We start from the raw sequence: 16,459 nt of genomic DNA, 5'->3' as shown, positions 1-16,459 counted from the left end.
CTGGTGCCATAACTTTGATAGTGCGGTTGATTTGACCAAGCGTGAATGCGAGCTTCCCAAACCAAACAAGGCAGGCCGAGAACGCTTACAGAGTTGATGTGTATAGGGCTTGAGAGTGTGACATACTAAACACAATGCATTGTGGGTCCTGTGAGACTCTGAATAACTTATTTACGCGGCTGAACGCAAGTCTCTGTCCTTAACTTTTGTCCTTTTCTTTAACAAGATAAAAACATGGCACACATGTGCGGCATTACTCACTGCTAGAATCGTCATGATCGCCTCAGGGGGAAAAACGATTCGGTGAGATTTTATCTCATTTACAGCATGAAAACCAAGCCAAGGAAGTGGGTTAGTGAGCTAATAAAGAGACGGTAACTGTCCTGAATAGCAGCCGTAAGACTATCAAACATCACTTTTAACGCAAATCACCTGATACAAGTTGGTGTGTTCATAGCATTTTCAGACCGGTAAATTGGAATCAAAGCATGTTTAATTAAGTTTCACACATAGCATTTAGAAGGCTGTCATTTTTAGTTAAGATAGCTGCGGGCTTCAAAGAACATACAGTATTTTGGAAAAAGGCATGTTGTCTGTTTACTTTCAATCTTGGGTAAGCACAAAAATGACTAAGTATTATTTACGGAGAAGTAGCGCTATGATCAACATGTATTAAAAGTAATAATAGGCTTTGTTTTTTGTTTATTTAACGAACCTGGTGAAAGTCGCAGATTACGTGCAATTTGAGGGGAATGAGCCTTAACAGACTCTGTATTCTGACAATCTTCACTGGTGTATAGACAAACTTCGTTGAGGATTTATAGACAATTTTTCTTCCACAATCGCGGCAGCTTATTCAAATCTCTTTTCCATTGGACATGCTCATATGGAATAATGTAAAGTTTTGCGTTACGGTCCCTTGATTTTTTTATTTCGTACAAACATTTTTAACCCAGTTTGTTGCTTCCTCATACATTACTGTACAGCCAGATAAACAAAAGCTTTTATCCAACAATATTGGCTACCGCAGTGCCACAATGCATTCTGAAATGATGCGCCCTTTCAAGCCCTATATTTGAAAGTGAGATTAACCAGGACCAAATATGTAACCCAAAAGTGATTTGGTTCGGCACCAGACAAAGTGTGAGTGAACACATACTAAAAGTACACTTGGCAGAAGTTACCAATAATAGAATACACAATAATAAATCATACCTGAGTTTTTCTGAGTTTCTATTGATTTTCCCTTGTACTTGTCAAACAGGCTAAGTGAGGAGTACTTGCTTTTCCCATCCCTGGACTTGGTTATTTGCCCCAAACGATCGGACATTGCGATGTAATGTCATCGAGTATGGAAATTTTTCTTTGCTCCTCTTCCCAGTGCCTTTCTTGTTCTACAGTGGAAAACGAAAGAAAAATATCAGGGACTGTTTGTTGCAACGCCACCTACTTCCACGCTTCAAAACCATACATCATAATAAAACAATGCGTGGACATGAAAAATCACCACTTGAGCTGAATTCATTGCAGAGCAGTGTTTCACATACATTAATTACTTGTGGCCGCCCTCCACAGGTAAATTTGGACTGACACTAATTGATGTGTGAATGTAACACGTCCTCCCAACGTTGTACAGTACATTATCATCGTAACACACCCGGTCTGCCAAAGTTGGGTAGCCAAATGCGGCACTTTGTTGCTATAGTTAGCCAGTATTCAGACTGGGGTTGCACGATTTAGGGTCAAACTAGTAATCAAAATTGTTTATCAATATTGAAATCGAGATTATCAATTACAATTGTTGAGTGTTTATAAAAATATATTTTATTGCACGTTCCATTTTAAAAAAAACAGTATGTTAACTTGGCTTTCATTTCAAAATAAAATACAAATAATTTATAAAAAACTTTGACAGCCAATTTAACCCCGGAAATGGCGAGAACAAGACGAAAGGACGCTTGGTTCAACCCCCTTTTTTCTTTGCGAGGATAATAAGTCCTTCTTTATCTAAAACAGGAATATAACAAGATTATATCAGTCAGCATCCTAATGACAGCATACCGTATACAGTAAGTGCTGTTTTGTTTTATTATGTTTTATCGGCTCTCATCAAGTCTACAGTTGATAATAATCAGTAACGTTGTTAAAAAAAGAAGCGAAAGTTGTGATGCGTTTTTGAAATTAATCTGCCCGTTACTACATTACATATGCACATAGAGCAGTGGTTCTCAAATGGGGGTACGCGTACCCTTGGGGTTACTTGAAGGTATGCCAAGGGGTCCGTGAGATTTTTTTAAAATATTCTAAAAATAGCAACGATTCAAAAATCCTTTATAAAATATATTTATTGAATAATACTTCAACAAAATATGAATGTAAGTTCATAAACTGTGAAATGAAATGCAACAATGCAATATCCAATGTTGACAGATAGATTTTTTGTGGACATGTTCCATAAATATTGATGATAAAGATTTCTTTTTTTGTGAAGAAATGTTTAGAATTAAGTTGATGAATCTAGATGGATCTCTATTACAATCCCCAAAGAGGGCACTTTAAGTTGATGATTACTTCTATGTGTAGAAATCTGCATTTATAATTGAATCACTTGTTTATTTTTCAACAAGTTTTTGGTTATTTTTATATCTTTTTTCCAAATAGTTCAAGAAAGACAACTACAAATGAACAATATTTTGCACTGTTATACAATTTAATAAATCAGAAACTGATGACATAGTGCTTTATTTTACTTCTTTATCTCTTTTATCCAACCAATAAAGCTTTGCTCTGATTAGGGGGTACTTGAATTAAAAAAATATTCACAGGGGGTACATCATTGAAAAAAGGTTGAGAACCACGGACAAAGAGCATGTATCTAAATAGAGGGCTTTGTTGGCCGAATAGAGCAACTCCCATTGGCTCCACTGTAAGCAGACTTTTGATTGCATTTATTGACAATTTAAAATGCACAAAAAAAAGAAAAACATATGCTCTTGTCTTGCATAAGGATTGTGAATGACATGCAAAATTAAAAAACAAAGCGCTGTTCCGCTTTAACTGTCACAAAAAAACTACAGCAGAAACAACAAAATTAGAGCTGAAACGATTACTCGAGTAACGATTACTTAAGTAATTCGATTACAAAATATATTCTAGGAATTTTCACTGTGTCAAGGTGTCAAGTTTTTGTGTTTTTTTTAAAACGCCATTTTGCCTTGTTAAGGCCAAGCCCGGGCTTCACGGTGGCAGAGGGGGTAGCGTGTCTGCCTCACAATACGAAGGTCCTGCAGTCCTGGGTTCAAATCCAGGCTCGGGATCTTTATGTGTGGAGTTTGCATGTTCTCCCCGTGAATGCGTGGGTTCCCTCCGGGTACTCCGTCTTCCTCCCACCTCCAAAGACATGCACCTGGGGATAGGTTGATTGGCAACACTAAATTGGCCCTAGTGTGTGAATGTGAGTGTGAATGTTGTCTGTCTATCTGTGTTGGCCCTGCGATGAGGTGGCGACTTTCCAGGGTGTACCCCGATTTCCGCCCGACTGTAGCCGAGATAAGCACCAGCGCCCCCCGCAACCCCAAAAGGGAATAAGCGGTAGAAAATGGATGGATGGAAGGCCAAGCCCACACGGACACAGATACTTAATAAACGCATAATTATCCCTGCGTTTAGGCCTTTTTTCCAAACATAGACGGATACTTTTGTCTTTAAAAGCGCAGACTTTTACAAACGCTTGCCAAAGTGTAGAGATCCAAAACTCTCCACTCAGCGGAGACTTGTGATGACGTCACGGTATACGCGGTCGCTTCCAAGCTCAACAACATTGCCTTGCTGCCTTTAAACACATTATGAGAGGACTTATTGTGTGTTTGAATGTAAACATGCTTTTTTCACTAAACATTAATAAAAAAAAAAACACATCAAAACGGGCTTTTGCGACACTCCCGCCAGCGCTAATAACAGTCAGCTGTTTTGGATATGATCGCTGTCAAACCGCCACCCGATAGAACAATTTTGCTGTGTGTCATAGGAAAGATGCAAAATTATTTTATATTTTTATCAGGAGGTTTACGTGCGTGTCTTGCATCCATTTTTGTAGATGGAGCGGGTACGACCGTGCTCGCGTGTACCCGTGTCTTTAACATCAGTACTCCTTGTAGTGTGTACTGATGTTAGACAATATACGCTTCATTACACATGTACCATTTCACTATATCCATGATTAATTGCTTCATAATTCCACGTAGGGCTGGGCATAGATATGGCCTTTAATTAACATCTCAATATTTTTAGGCCATGTCACTATCCATGATTAATTGCTTCACAATTCCACGTAGGGCTGGGCGATAATGTTATTTTTAGGCCATGTTGCGATACAGAATATATACCTACTCAGTGGCCTAGTGGTTAGAGGGTCCGCCCTTTGATCGGTAGGTCGTGAGTTCAAATACTGGCCGAGTTATACCAAAGACTATAACAATGGGACCCATTACCTCCCTGCTTGGCACTCAGCGTCAAGGGTTGGAATTGGGGGTTAAATCACCAAAATTGATTCCAGGGCGCGGCCACCGCTGCTGCTCATTGCTCCCCTCACCTCCCAGGGGGGGTGATCAAGGGTGATGGGTCAAATGCAGAAAATAATTTCGCCACACCTAGTGTGTGTGTGTGTGTGTGTCTGACAATCATTGGTACTTTAACTTTAACTTGAGTGAAACATATCAACTTTTTTCTCAAAATTGTGCAAATTGTGTAAAATTAATATTAGTCTCTTACTTGAAATGGATCAATTGTAACATTTAGAAAAAACAAGACCACTGTATAAATAATAAAAAACCTACAATATAAGTAAGTTAGCTTATATAGATATCCTCGATATATCGTGGGTTTATCTCTGTGCAATATAGAAAATGACTATATCGTGATAGTCGAGTATACATTCTCATGCAGTTGCTTTTAACTGCGAGCATAACACTGCATGTGTTTCCATCTTTTTCTTGTCTCTCCTTCTCACAGAGACTTAAACAAGCACACCTTCTTACATATGTCATGTGTGCCACGTCACACGCTCCCGCGGAGCAGAGAGGTAGCGACATGGTAACGTTCGCTGTGATGCTAACGTTGAGGTGCGGATGGTAATACGAGAGAGAGAAGGTGCGACTCGGGTAAAAAATGGAGGAAAAATTATTTCCCAAGAAAAACAGCACGGGATCCATCGTCCGGCGGTGGTTCGGCTTCAAGCGGGAATATGTTCGACATTTATGCGGCAAAAGCGTTGCTACAAAAAGAAGCGGCACTGCTGATGTAGCATCATTTGAAAAGTCCCCCGCTAGAGAATAAGGACTGCACGAAACCCCGCATGTCAACATCTCCGGGGTGTGCCACACCAACAAAATGCCGAAGCAACTATTTCCAGATCAACACCGTATGAAAAAAAGTCAACAACAAAAGGAAATAATCTCTGCAGGAACCTATTAAGCAGCTCATTTTTATTTGACAGTTATTGAAATATCTTGTGTGACATCATGCACAAAAGTGCGCTTTATTTGTTTTTAACTATAGTAATGGCGTTCTGCACAGAGAGTACACTTTAATTTAGTGTTGTTTTGAAATGTCATCTTGGTGATATTCTCAAAAGTGCACTGATAGCTTGTTTTAAAATGTCTCTGACAATCTTGCACTTTCTGTTTTGGAAATGACATGAATGTCTGTGCCACTGCTTAATAACTGTTTAATAAATACAGTTTTGCTAAATTGACTTAGTTGTGATTTCCCTCTCTGCATTAAAGTTTAAAATGAGCATATATTAATCAAGTGTGAACAAGAATGTTTTAATGTAGACATAGAATCATCATACTGCTGTGATTATATGCATCAAGTGTTAATTCAAGGCTAAGGCGAAATATTGAGATGTATATCGTGACATGGCCCAAACATATCAAGATATTAATAAAAGGCCATATCGCCCAGCCCTAAAAACATCACATATCAACTAGGGCTGGGCGATATATTGATATACACGATATATTGCGGGTTTGTCTCTGAGCGATATAGAAAATGACTATATCGTGATATTCGAGTATACGTTCTCACGCAGTTGTTTTAGCGGCTAGTATTAAACTACATGCGTCTCTCCCTCTTTCTTGTCTCTCCTTCTCACAGAGACTTAAAATAAACGTACCTTCTTACATACTTCACGCGTGCAACGTCACAAGCCCTCCCCAAGCAGAGGTAGCGGCATGGCTAACATTAGCTGTAATGATAGCGAAGCCATGCAAGTGGTAATACGAGAGAAAGAAGGTGCGAATCGGGTAACAAATGAAGGAAGTAATAATTCCCAAGAAAAACCGAAGGGGGTCCATCGTCTGGCGATGGTTCAGCTTCAACAGGGAAGATGTCGAATTTAAAACTTTAATTTGTCAAGTGTGGGGCACAAGCGTTGCTACCAGAAGTAGCATCACTGCTAATATGTAGCGTCATTTGAAAAGTGACTTAGTTGTGATTTCCTTCTCTGCATGAAAGTTTAAAATGAGTATATATTAATGCAATATGAACAAGAATGTTTTAATGTAGACACATAGAATCATCATACTGTTGTGATTATATGTATCAAGTGTTCATTCAAGGCTAAGGCAAAATATATACCGTGTATCGCGATATATTAAAAAAGGCTATCGCCAAGCCCTAATGTTAACTTTTTTCTCAAAATTGTGCAGCCTTATCGACAGGTGTAAAATTAATGTTAGTCTTTTACTTGAAATTGATAAATCGTAACATTTAGAAAAAGCAAGACAAGTGTATAAATATATATAAAAAACTACAATATAAGTAAATGTTAGCTTAATGTTCACTGAATGCAATGTTGTCAATTATTTAAAAAGCCTACTGAAATGAGATTCTTATTTACATGGATAACAGGTCCATCCTATGTGTCATGCTTGATCATTTCGCGATATTGCCATATTATTTCTGAAAGGATTTAGTAGAGAACATCCACGATAAAGTTCGCAACTTTTGGTCGCTAATAAAAAAGCCTTGCCTGTACCGGAAATAGCAGACGATGTGCGCGTGACGTCACGGGTTGTAGGGCTCCTCACATCCTCACATTGTTTACAATCATAGCCACCAGCAGCGAGACAGAGAAAGCAACAATTTCCCCATTAATTTGAGCGAGGAAATTCGTGGATGAGGATAGTAAAAGTGAATGACTAGAAAAAAGAAAAGAAAATAAAGGCGAGGGCATCCATCCATCCATCCATCATCTTCCGCTTATCCGAGGTCGGGTCGCGGGGGCAACAGCCTAAGCAGGGAAACCCAGACTTCCCTCTCCCCAGCCACTTCGTCTAGCTCTTCCCGGGGGATCCCGAGGCGTTCCCAGGCCAGCCGGGAGACATAGTCTTCCCAACGTGTCCTGGGTCTTCCCCGTGGCCTCCTACCGGTTGGACGTGCCCTAAACACCTCCCTAGGGAGGCGTTCGGGTGGCATCCTGACCAGATGCCCGAACCACCTCATCTGGCTCCTCTCGATGTGGAGGAGCAGCGGCTTTACTTTGAGTTCCTCCCGGATGGCAGAGCTTCTCACCCTATCTCTAAGGGAGAGCCCCGCCACACGGCGAGGGCAGTGGGAGCGATTCAGATGTTATTAGACACAATTACTAGGATAATTCTGGAAAATCCCTTATCTGCTTATTGTGGTACTAGTGTTTTAGTGAGATTATATGGTACCTGAAAGTCGGAGGGGTCTGGCCACGGGTGTGGTGACCGCCAGTGTCTCCGGTGGGAGGAGGTAAGAGAGCCCGAAGCTGCTGCAGGAGGACACAAGCTCCGCTCATGTCTACGGTAAGAGCTGACTTATTACCACCATTTTAACACCGAAACCTGCCGGTTGACATGTGGTCGGGAACCATGTTCGCTTGACCGCTCTGTTCCATAGTAAAGCTTCACCTTCGGGAATGTAAACAAGGAAACACCGGCTGTGTTTGTGTTGCTAAAGGCAGCTGCAATACACCGCTTCCCACCTACATCTTTCTTCTTTGGACTTCTCCATTATTAATTAAACAAATTGCAAAAGATTCAGCAACACAGATGTCCAGAATACTGTGTAATTATGCGATTAAAGCAGACTACTTATAGCTTGGATCGGGCTGGAAAAAAATGTCCGCTACAATCCGAGACGTCACGCGCACGCGACATCATACCGACGTTTTCAACAGGATACTTTGCGTGGAATTTATAATTGCAATTTAGTAAACTAAAAGGCCTACTGAAACCCACTACTACCGACCACGCAGCCTGATAGTTTATATATCAATGATGAAATATTAACATTGCAATACATACCACTACGGCCTTTTTAGTTGACTAAATTGCAATTTTAAATTTCCCGCAAAGTGTCGTGTTGAAAACGTTGCGGTATGATGACTCATATGATGACGCGTGCGTTTGACGTTTCGGGTTGTAACGGACATTATTTTCCAGCCCTATCCAAGCTATAAGTAGTCTGCTTTAATCGCATAATTAAACAGTATTCTGGACATCTGTGTTGCTGAATCTTTTGCAATTTGTTCAATTAATAATGGAGAAGTCAAAGTAGAAAGATGGATGTGGGAAGCTTTTAGCCTTTAGCCACGCAAACACACATTTTTTCCTTGTTTAAAATTTCCCAGAGGTGAAGCTTTATTATGGATCAGAGCACTCAAGCGAACATGGACCGACATGTCAAACGGCAGTTTTCGGTGAGAAAATTGTGGTAATAAGTCATCTCTTACCGGAGATCAGTGGAGCTTCTGTCCTCCTGCAGCTTCTATGACTTCCCTCAGAGACTCTGGCGTCAACACACCCATGGCAACACCCCTCCGACTTTTAGGTACTATTTAACTCACTAAAACACTAGCAACACAATAGGCAGGCAAAGGGATTTCCCAGAATTATCCTAGTAAATGTGTCTAAAAACATCTAGATCACTCCCACTGTAATCGCCCTTTTTTATTTTTCTAGTCCTTCACTCTAAATTTCCTCATCCACGAATCTTTCATCCTCGCTCAAATTAATGAGGAAATTGTCGCTTTCTCGGTCCTAATAGCTCTAGCTGCTGCTGGCTATGATTGTAAACAATGTGAGGATGTGAGGAGCTCTACAACCCGTGATGTCACGGGCACATCGTCTGCTACTTCCGGTACAGGCAAGGCTTTTTTTTATTAGCGGACAAAAGTTGCAAACTTTATCGTCAATGTTCTCTACAAAATCCTTTCAGCAAAAATATGGCAATATCACAAAATGATCAAGTATGACACATAGAATGGACCTGCTATCCCCGTTTAGATAAGAAAATCTCATTTCAGTAGGCCTTTAATGTTCACTTAATAAAAAAGCCTTGCCTGTACCGGAAGTAGCAGACGATGTGCGCGTGACGTCACGGGTTGTGGAGCTCCTTACGTCCTCACATTGTTTACAATCATAGCCACCAGCAGCAAGAGCATTTCGGACCGAGACGCGACGATTTCCCCATTAATTTGAGCGAGGATGAATGATTTGTGGATGAGGATAGTTAAAAGTGAAGCACTAGAAGAAAAAAAAAGGCGACGGCAGTGGGAGCGATTCAGATGTTATTAGACACATTTACTAGGATAATTCTGGAGAATCCCTTATCTGCTTATTGTGTTATTAGTGTTTTAGTGAGATTATAAAGTCGTACCTGCTGAAAGTCGGAGGGGTGTGGTGACCGCCAGTGTCTCTGATGGAAGACACGGAGGAGCCCAAAAAGTTGCAGCTGCCTATTTGACAGCTGCTGCAAGAAGAACGACAAGTTCCGCTCATGTCTCTGGTAAGAGCCGACTTATTACCACAATTTTCTCACCGAAACCTGCCCGTCGACCGCTCTGTTCCATATTAAAGCTTCACAACAAACAAAGAAACACCGGCTGTGTTTTGGTTGCTAAAGGCAGCTGAAATCCACCGCTTTTCACCAACAGCATTCTTCTTTATAGCCTCCACTATTAAATGACCAAATTACAAAAGATTCAGCAACAGAGATGTCCAAAATACTGTGTAATTATGCGATTATATCGGACGACTTTTAGCTGTGAGCGGTGCTGGGATAAAACGTCCGCTCCAACCAATAACGTCACAAGCACACGTCAACATAAGCGTCATCATTCTGCGACGTTTTCAACGGGAAACTTCGCGGGAAATTTAAAATTGCAATTTAGTAAACTAAACCGGCTGTATTGGCATGTGTTCCAATGTTAAGATTTCATCATTGATAAAATAAACAATCAGACTGCGTGGTCGGTAGTAGTGAGTTTCAGTAGGCCTTTAAAGGCCTACTGAAATTAGATTTTCTTATTTAAACGGGGATAGCAGGTCCATTCTATGTGTCATACTTGATCATTTTGCGATATTGCCCTATTTTTGCTGAAAGGATTTAGTATTGAACAGCGACGATAAAGTTTGCAACTTTTGACGTTGATAAAAAAAGCCTTGCTTTTACCGGAAGTCGCAGACGATGACGTCACAAGGGTGAGGGCTCCTCACATCCTCACATTGTTTATAATGGGAGTCTCCAGCAGCAAGAACTATTTGGACCGAGAAAACGACAATTCCCCCATTAATTTGAGCGAGGATGAAAGATTCGTAGATGATGATATTGATAGCGAAGGACTAGAAAAAAAAAAAAAAAAGTAAAAAAATAAAAAGGGCGATTGCATTGGGACGGATTCAGATGTTTTTAGACACATTTACTAGAATAATTGTAGGAAATCCCTTATCTTTCTATTGTGTTGCTAGTGTTTTAGTGAGATTAAATAGTACCTGATAGTCGGAGGGGTGTGTCCACGAGTGTGTTGAGGCCAGTGTCCGAGGGAAGTCACGGCAGATACAAGGACGGCACAAACTCCACAGATCTCCGGTAAGAGCCGACTTTTTAACACATTTTTCTCACCGAAACCTGCCGGTTGACAAGTGGTTGGGAACCATCTTCGCTTGACCGCTCTGATCCATAGTAAAGCTTTACCTCCGGGAATTGTAAACAAGGAATCACCGTGTGTTTGTGTGGCTAAAGGCTAAAACTACCCAACTCCAACTTTCTACTTTGACTTCTCCATTATTAATTGAACAAATTGCAAAAATTTCAGCAACACAGATGTCCAGAATATTGTGTAATTGCGCGATGAAAAGAGACGACTTTTAGCCGCAAGTGGTGCTGCGCTAATATTTCCTGACAGTCAGTGGCGTTACGCGCACGCGCCATCATTCTGCGACGTTTTCAACAAGAAACTCCGGAGGAAATTTAAAATTGCAATTTAGTAAACTAAACCGGCCGTATTGGCATGTGTTGCAATGTTAATATTTCATCATTGATATTTAAAGGCCTACTGAAACCCACTACTACCCAACACGCAGTCTGACAGTTTATATATCAATGATGAAATATTAACATTGCAACACATGTCAATACGGCTTTCTTAGTTTACTAAATTGCAATTTTAAATTTCCCGGGAGATTTTTCTTGAAAACGTTGCGTGTACGTTTGACGTCACGGGCTGGTAGGAAATATGAGCGCTGCGCACACACACAGCTAAAAGTTGTCTGCTTTAACCGCATAATTACACAGTATTTTGGAGATCTGTGTAGCTAAATCTTATGCAATTTGTTCAATTAATATTGGAGGAGTCAAAGTAGCAAGATGGAGTTGGGAAGCTTTAGCCTTTAGCCACACAAACACACAGTGATTCCTTGTTTAAAATGCACGGAGGTGAAACTTTACTATGGATCAGAGCGGTCAAGCGATCATGGATCCCATTTGAATGTCAACCAGCAGGTTTCGGTGAGAAAATCGTGGTAAAAAGTCGCTTCTTACCGGATATCAGCTGAGCTTGTGCCGCCCATAAAGCTGCCGTCGACTTCTCTGAGACACTGCGAGTCAACACACCTGTGGACGTACACCTCCGACTATTAGGTACTGTTAAACTCACTAAAACCCTAGCAACACAATAGAAAGATAAGGGATTTCCCAGAATTATCCTAGTAAATGTGTCTAAAAACATCAAAATCTGTCTCAATGCAATCGCGTTTTTTTCCAACTTGTTTTGGGGTTTTCTTCTAGTCCGTCGCTATCAATATCCTCAAACACGAATCTTCCTTCCTCGCTCAAATTAATGGGGAAATTGTGGTTTTCTCGGTCCGAATAGCTGTTTTTATTGGAGGCTCTAATTAAAATCAATGTGCATATGTGAGGAGCCATCAACATGTGACGTCATCGTCTGCGACTTCCAGTAGAGGCAGGGCTTTTCTCTTACTACCGAAAGTTGCAAACTTTATCGTGGATGTTCTCTACTACATCCTTTCAGCAAAAATATGGCAATATCGCGAAATGATCAAGTACGACACATAGAATGGACCTGCTATCCCCGTTTAAATAAGAAAATCTCATTTCAGTAGGCTTATAAACGATCAGACTGCGTGGTCGGTAGTAGTGGGTTTCAGTAGGCTTTTAATGTTCACTGAATGCAATGTTGTCAAAACAGTCCATAACAAACCCACAAACATTTAACCTAAAAACATTCAACACAAATAAACCATTCTTTGCAACATCATTTTAACAACATGTAACGGCATTATGACATCACACATAGAAGCTAATGTGATGACAGCCACCAAGCTACTGTCTCACATACTTATTTATATACCTTTATATTTAATCTCACCTCCTTTATAGATTATTATCAAATAAGTAGCAAGTGAAAAATAATGCAGTTTTATCAAATCAACTAAATAACTGCTTGAAGGTCTCCTAGTGACGTTTTGGCTAATGCTAGCGCATGTAAACATCACCATCATGGGTGTTTTAAAGAATAATTAAATTGCAATTCAAATATAAAAAAAAGCCTGGAAATGCGCAATAGTTTTGTTTATGATGGAAAATTAAGCGATGGAAGTGTGCACCGCAAGCCGAAGCTATGCTACCTTGGCAGCTAATGGAAAATAGCTATGTAAACATCCAAGCGGTGCTGTTGTTGTGTAACACAATTTGAATTAGTCCACACGCGTGGATAAATAACAACACAACACGTATAAAAGAGTCTAAATAAGCCAGCAAACTGCCCGTTTATAAAGTTTATTGAGGAAAAACAGCAGTGGAAACGAATGCCCTGAGAACGCACAAGCTCGACGGGCCGGGGACATCCACAACACTCCTTGTGTGTGTTTGCCACGGAGGGAAAAAAGACAACATTTACATAAAAAGTACATGTTTGGACACCGTTAAAGTGACTTAATAACATCCCGGTCAGGCTTTCAGAAAAAAGGGGGCGAAGACAGCCACAACCAACAAGGCGATTAAAAATGGCTGCTGCCCAAAGAACAAAGCAACAATAAAACCGAGCAAGAGGGAAGACGGACACCGCCGTCGACGTCCATGGCTTACCTTTTAAACGTGTGGTTGTGCCTTCGGATAACGGCGGGGGTTAATGTCCGTGAAACGTTGTCGACGGGAAAGATGGATGGGGATTGTGAAGCCCAATCTTCGTAGGTTCCACCGATGGGGGGGATTGTTACTGGGCTGTTACCCGGCCTGAGAATGAAGACAACCAGTGAGGAGGCTGCCTCTGCTGCGCTCTCTGCGTCTGACGTCATCCGGTGACGTCAACACTGTGGTATGACGAGCGTCCTCTTTGGTCAATTTAGGTAACTACAAGTGGAGGAAAATTCGAGCTATACACCAGGGATCACCAACCTTTTTTGAAACCAAGAGCTACTTCTTGGGTACTGATTAATTTGAAGGGCTACCAGTTTGATACACACTTAAAGGCCTACTGAAATGAGATTTTCTTATTCTAACGGGGACAGCAGGTCCATTCTATGTGTCATACTTGATCATTTCGTGATATTGCCATATTTTTGCGGAAAGGATTCAGTAGAAAACATCCCCGATAAAGTTCGCAACTTTCGGTGTTAAGAAAAATGCCCTGCCTCTACCGGTAGTCGCAGACGATGACGTCACACGTCACAGTTTTCAATGGGAGCCTCCAACAAAAAGTGCTATTCGGGCCGAGAAAACCACAATTTCCCCATTAATTTGAGCGAGGATGAAAGATTCGTGTTTGAGGATATTGATAGCGACGGACTAGAAAAAACAAAACAAAAAAAACGCGATTGCATTGGGAAATATTCCGATGTTTTTAAACACATTTACTAGGATAATTCTGGAAAATCCCTTATCTTTCCATTGTGTCGCTAGTGTTTTAGTGAGTTTAATATTACCTGATAGTCGGAGGTGTGTGTCCACGGGTGTCTTGACGCCAATGTCTCAGGGAAGTTGACGGCAGCTTCATGGACGGCCCAAGCTCAGCTTTTCTCCGGTAAGAAGCGACTTTTTAACCACAATTTTCTCACCGAAACCTGCTGGTTGACATTTGGTCTGGATTCATGTTCGCTTGACCGCGCTCCGATCCATAGTAAATTTTCACCTCAGGGAATTTTAAACAAGGAATCACAGTGTGTTTGTGTGGCTAAAGGCTAAAGCTTCCCAACTCCATCTTTCGACTGTAACTTCTCCAATATTAACTGAACAAATTGCAAAAGATTTAGCAACACAGATCTCCGAAATACTGTGTAATTACGCCGTTAAAGCAGACGACATTTAGCTGTGTGTGTGTGTAGTGCTCATACTTCCTAAAAATGCGTGAGGTCTTGCGTACACGTCATCATTCCACAACATTTTTGAGACAAAACTCCCGGGAAATTTAAAATTGTAATTTAGTAAACTAAAAAAGCCGTATTTGCATGTGTTGCAATGCTAATATTTCATCTCTACGCTGCTGATCCGCCTCCGCTTGAGATGGTCTCCTGTGGACGGGACTCTCGCTGCTGTCTTGGATCCGCTTTGAACTGAACTCTCGCGGTTGTGTTGGAGCCACTATGGATTGAACTTTCACAGCATCATGTTAGACCCGCTCGACATCCATTGCTTTCGGTCCCCTAGAGGGGGGAGGGTTGCCACCATCTGAGGTCCTCTCCAAGGTTTCTCATAGTCAGCATTGTCACTGGCGTCCCACTGGATGTGAATTCTCCCTGCCCACTGGGTGTGAGTTTTCCTTGCCCTTTTGTGGGTTCTTCCGAGGATGTTGTAGTCGTAATGATTTGTGCAGTCCTTTGAGACATTTGTGATTTGGGGCTATATAAATAAACATTGATTGATTGATTGATTGATAAACTATCAGACTGCATGGTGGGTAGTAGTGGGTTTCAGTAGGCCTTCAACTGTATGTTATTAATAATAATTAATGATATTTATCTTTGTGGAAACACTGATCATCTTAATGATTTCTCACAATAAATATACATAGTAATAGATAAATATCAATATGCAACACTTTATTTTTTATATTTTCTCTAAGTGCACATTTTTCAAATTGAACATTTTCAAATGGTCACTTCTAAGACAGTCTTGTGAAATCACAATATCCCATTTTAACTAGCTAGCCACTGAATTACTTTGCACCATGTTTGTACAAATAATAACTCATGTAAAATACAAAAGTCCACTCTCAAATTTTTAAATAAATCATGTCACACTTTGAACTGGACACCAAATCTGTTATCTGTTTCTTTGTCAGTTAGTGGGAAGCCTGGCATTGCATGCTGTTAACTAGTGTGTTGTACTCTGGTGTGTAACTTGACACTGCAACTCTGAGTGAGTCTTGCAGATGTGCATCAGTGAGGCGTGTTCTGTGTTTGTTCTTGATGAAGTTCATGTCAGAAAAGGGTGATTCTCAAAGATAAGTTCAACCAAACAGGCTTGCAACCTTCATAGCTGCTGCGCATACACCACTCTACTTTTCTGTGTCAACAAGGCACCAAAGGTTTGGTGGAGCCTGGTGGGCTTTAAATTTTAAATTGTCAGGAAAGAAGAGGAAGGAATTTAAAAGGTAAAAAGGTATATGTGTTCAAATATCCTAAAATCATTATTAAAGGTTGTATTTTTTCTCTACAATTGTCTTTCTGAAAGTTATAAGAAGCAAAGTAAAAAAATAAATGAATGTATTTAAACAAGTGAATACCAAGATTTTTAAATATTTTCTTGGATTTTCAAATTCTATTTGAGTTTTGTCTATCTTAGAATTAAAAATGTCGAGCAAAGAGAGACCAGCTTGCTAGTAAATAAATACAATTTAAAAATAGAGGCAGCTCACTGGTAAGTGCTGCTATTTGAGCTATTTTTAGAACAGGCCAGCGGGCGACTCATCTGGTCCTTACGGGCTACCTGGTGCCCGCGGGCACTGCGTTGGTGACCCCTGCTATACACCAATGGTGTCAAAAGTGTGCCCCGCAGCGATTTTTTGTTTACGGCTTGCGGGACATTTTAAGAATACTATTAGTAAAAAACACATAAAAAGCAAACAGGGTGTAATGTAACAACGAAATGTTGCAATAACTAATAACACAAAGCTGTCACGCAGGCAGTTTTT

The 16,459-nt window shown here is 40.6% G+C and overlaps 1 protein-coding gene across 2 annotated transcripts in view; it reads right to left on the bottom strand.

The window, feature by feature from the left end:
• prrc2b (proline-rich coiled-coil 2B) overlaps positions 1-13,624 on the bottom strand; it is a 37,699-nt gene extending 24,075 nt beyond the window's left edge. Inside the window, exons 1-2 of one of the 2 annotated variants that reach the window (XM_061876443.1) lie at positions 13,417-13,624; positions 1,216-1,394 (exon numbers count right to left, since the gene is read on the bottom strand). In XM_061876443.1, coding sequence (XP_061732427.1) covers positions 1,216-1,330 — 115 coding nt within the window. In that variant the 5' untranslated portion in view covers positions 1,331-1,394; positions 13,417-13,624. The remainder of the gene's footprint in view (positions 1-1,215; positions 1,395-13,416) is intronic. The other variant, XM_061876444.1, reaches the window with a different exon arrangement.
• Positions 13,625-16,459: the final 2,835 nt, after the last annotated feature.

The sequence above is a fragment of the Nerophis ophidion genome, linkage group LG17 (genome assembly GCF_033978795.1).
Source record: "Nerophis ophidion isolate RoL-2023_Sa linkage group LG17, RoL_Noph_v1.0, whole genome shotgun sequence".
NCBI lineage: Eukaryota > Metazoa > Chordata > Actinopteri > Syngnathiformes > Syngnathidae > Nerophis > Nerophis ophidion.
The sequence above is the reverse complement of the archived record's forward strand: the minus strand, read 5'-3'. Positions and strand labels throughout refer to the sequence as shown.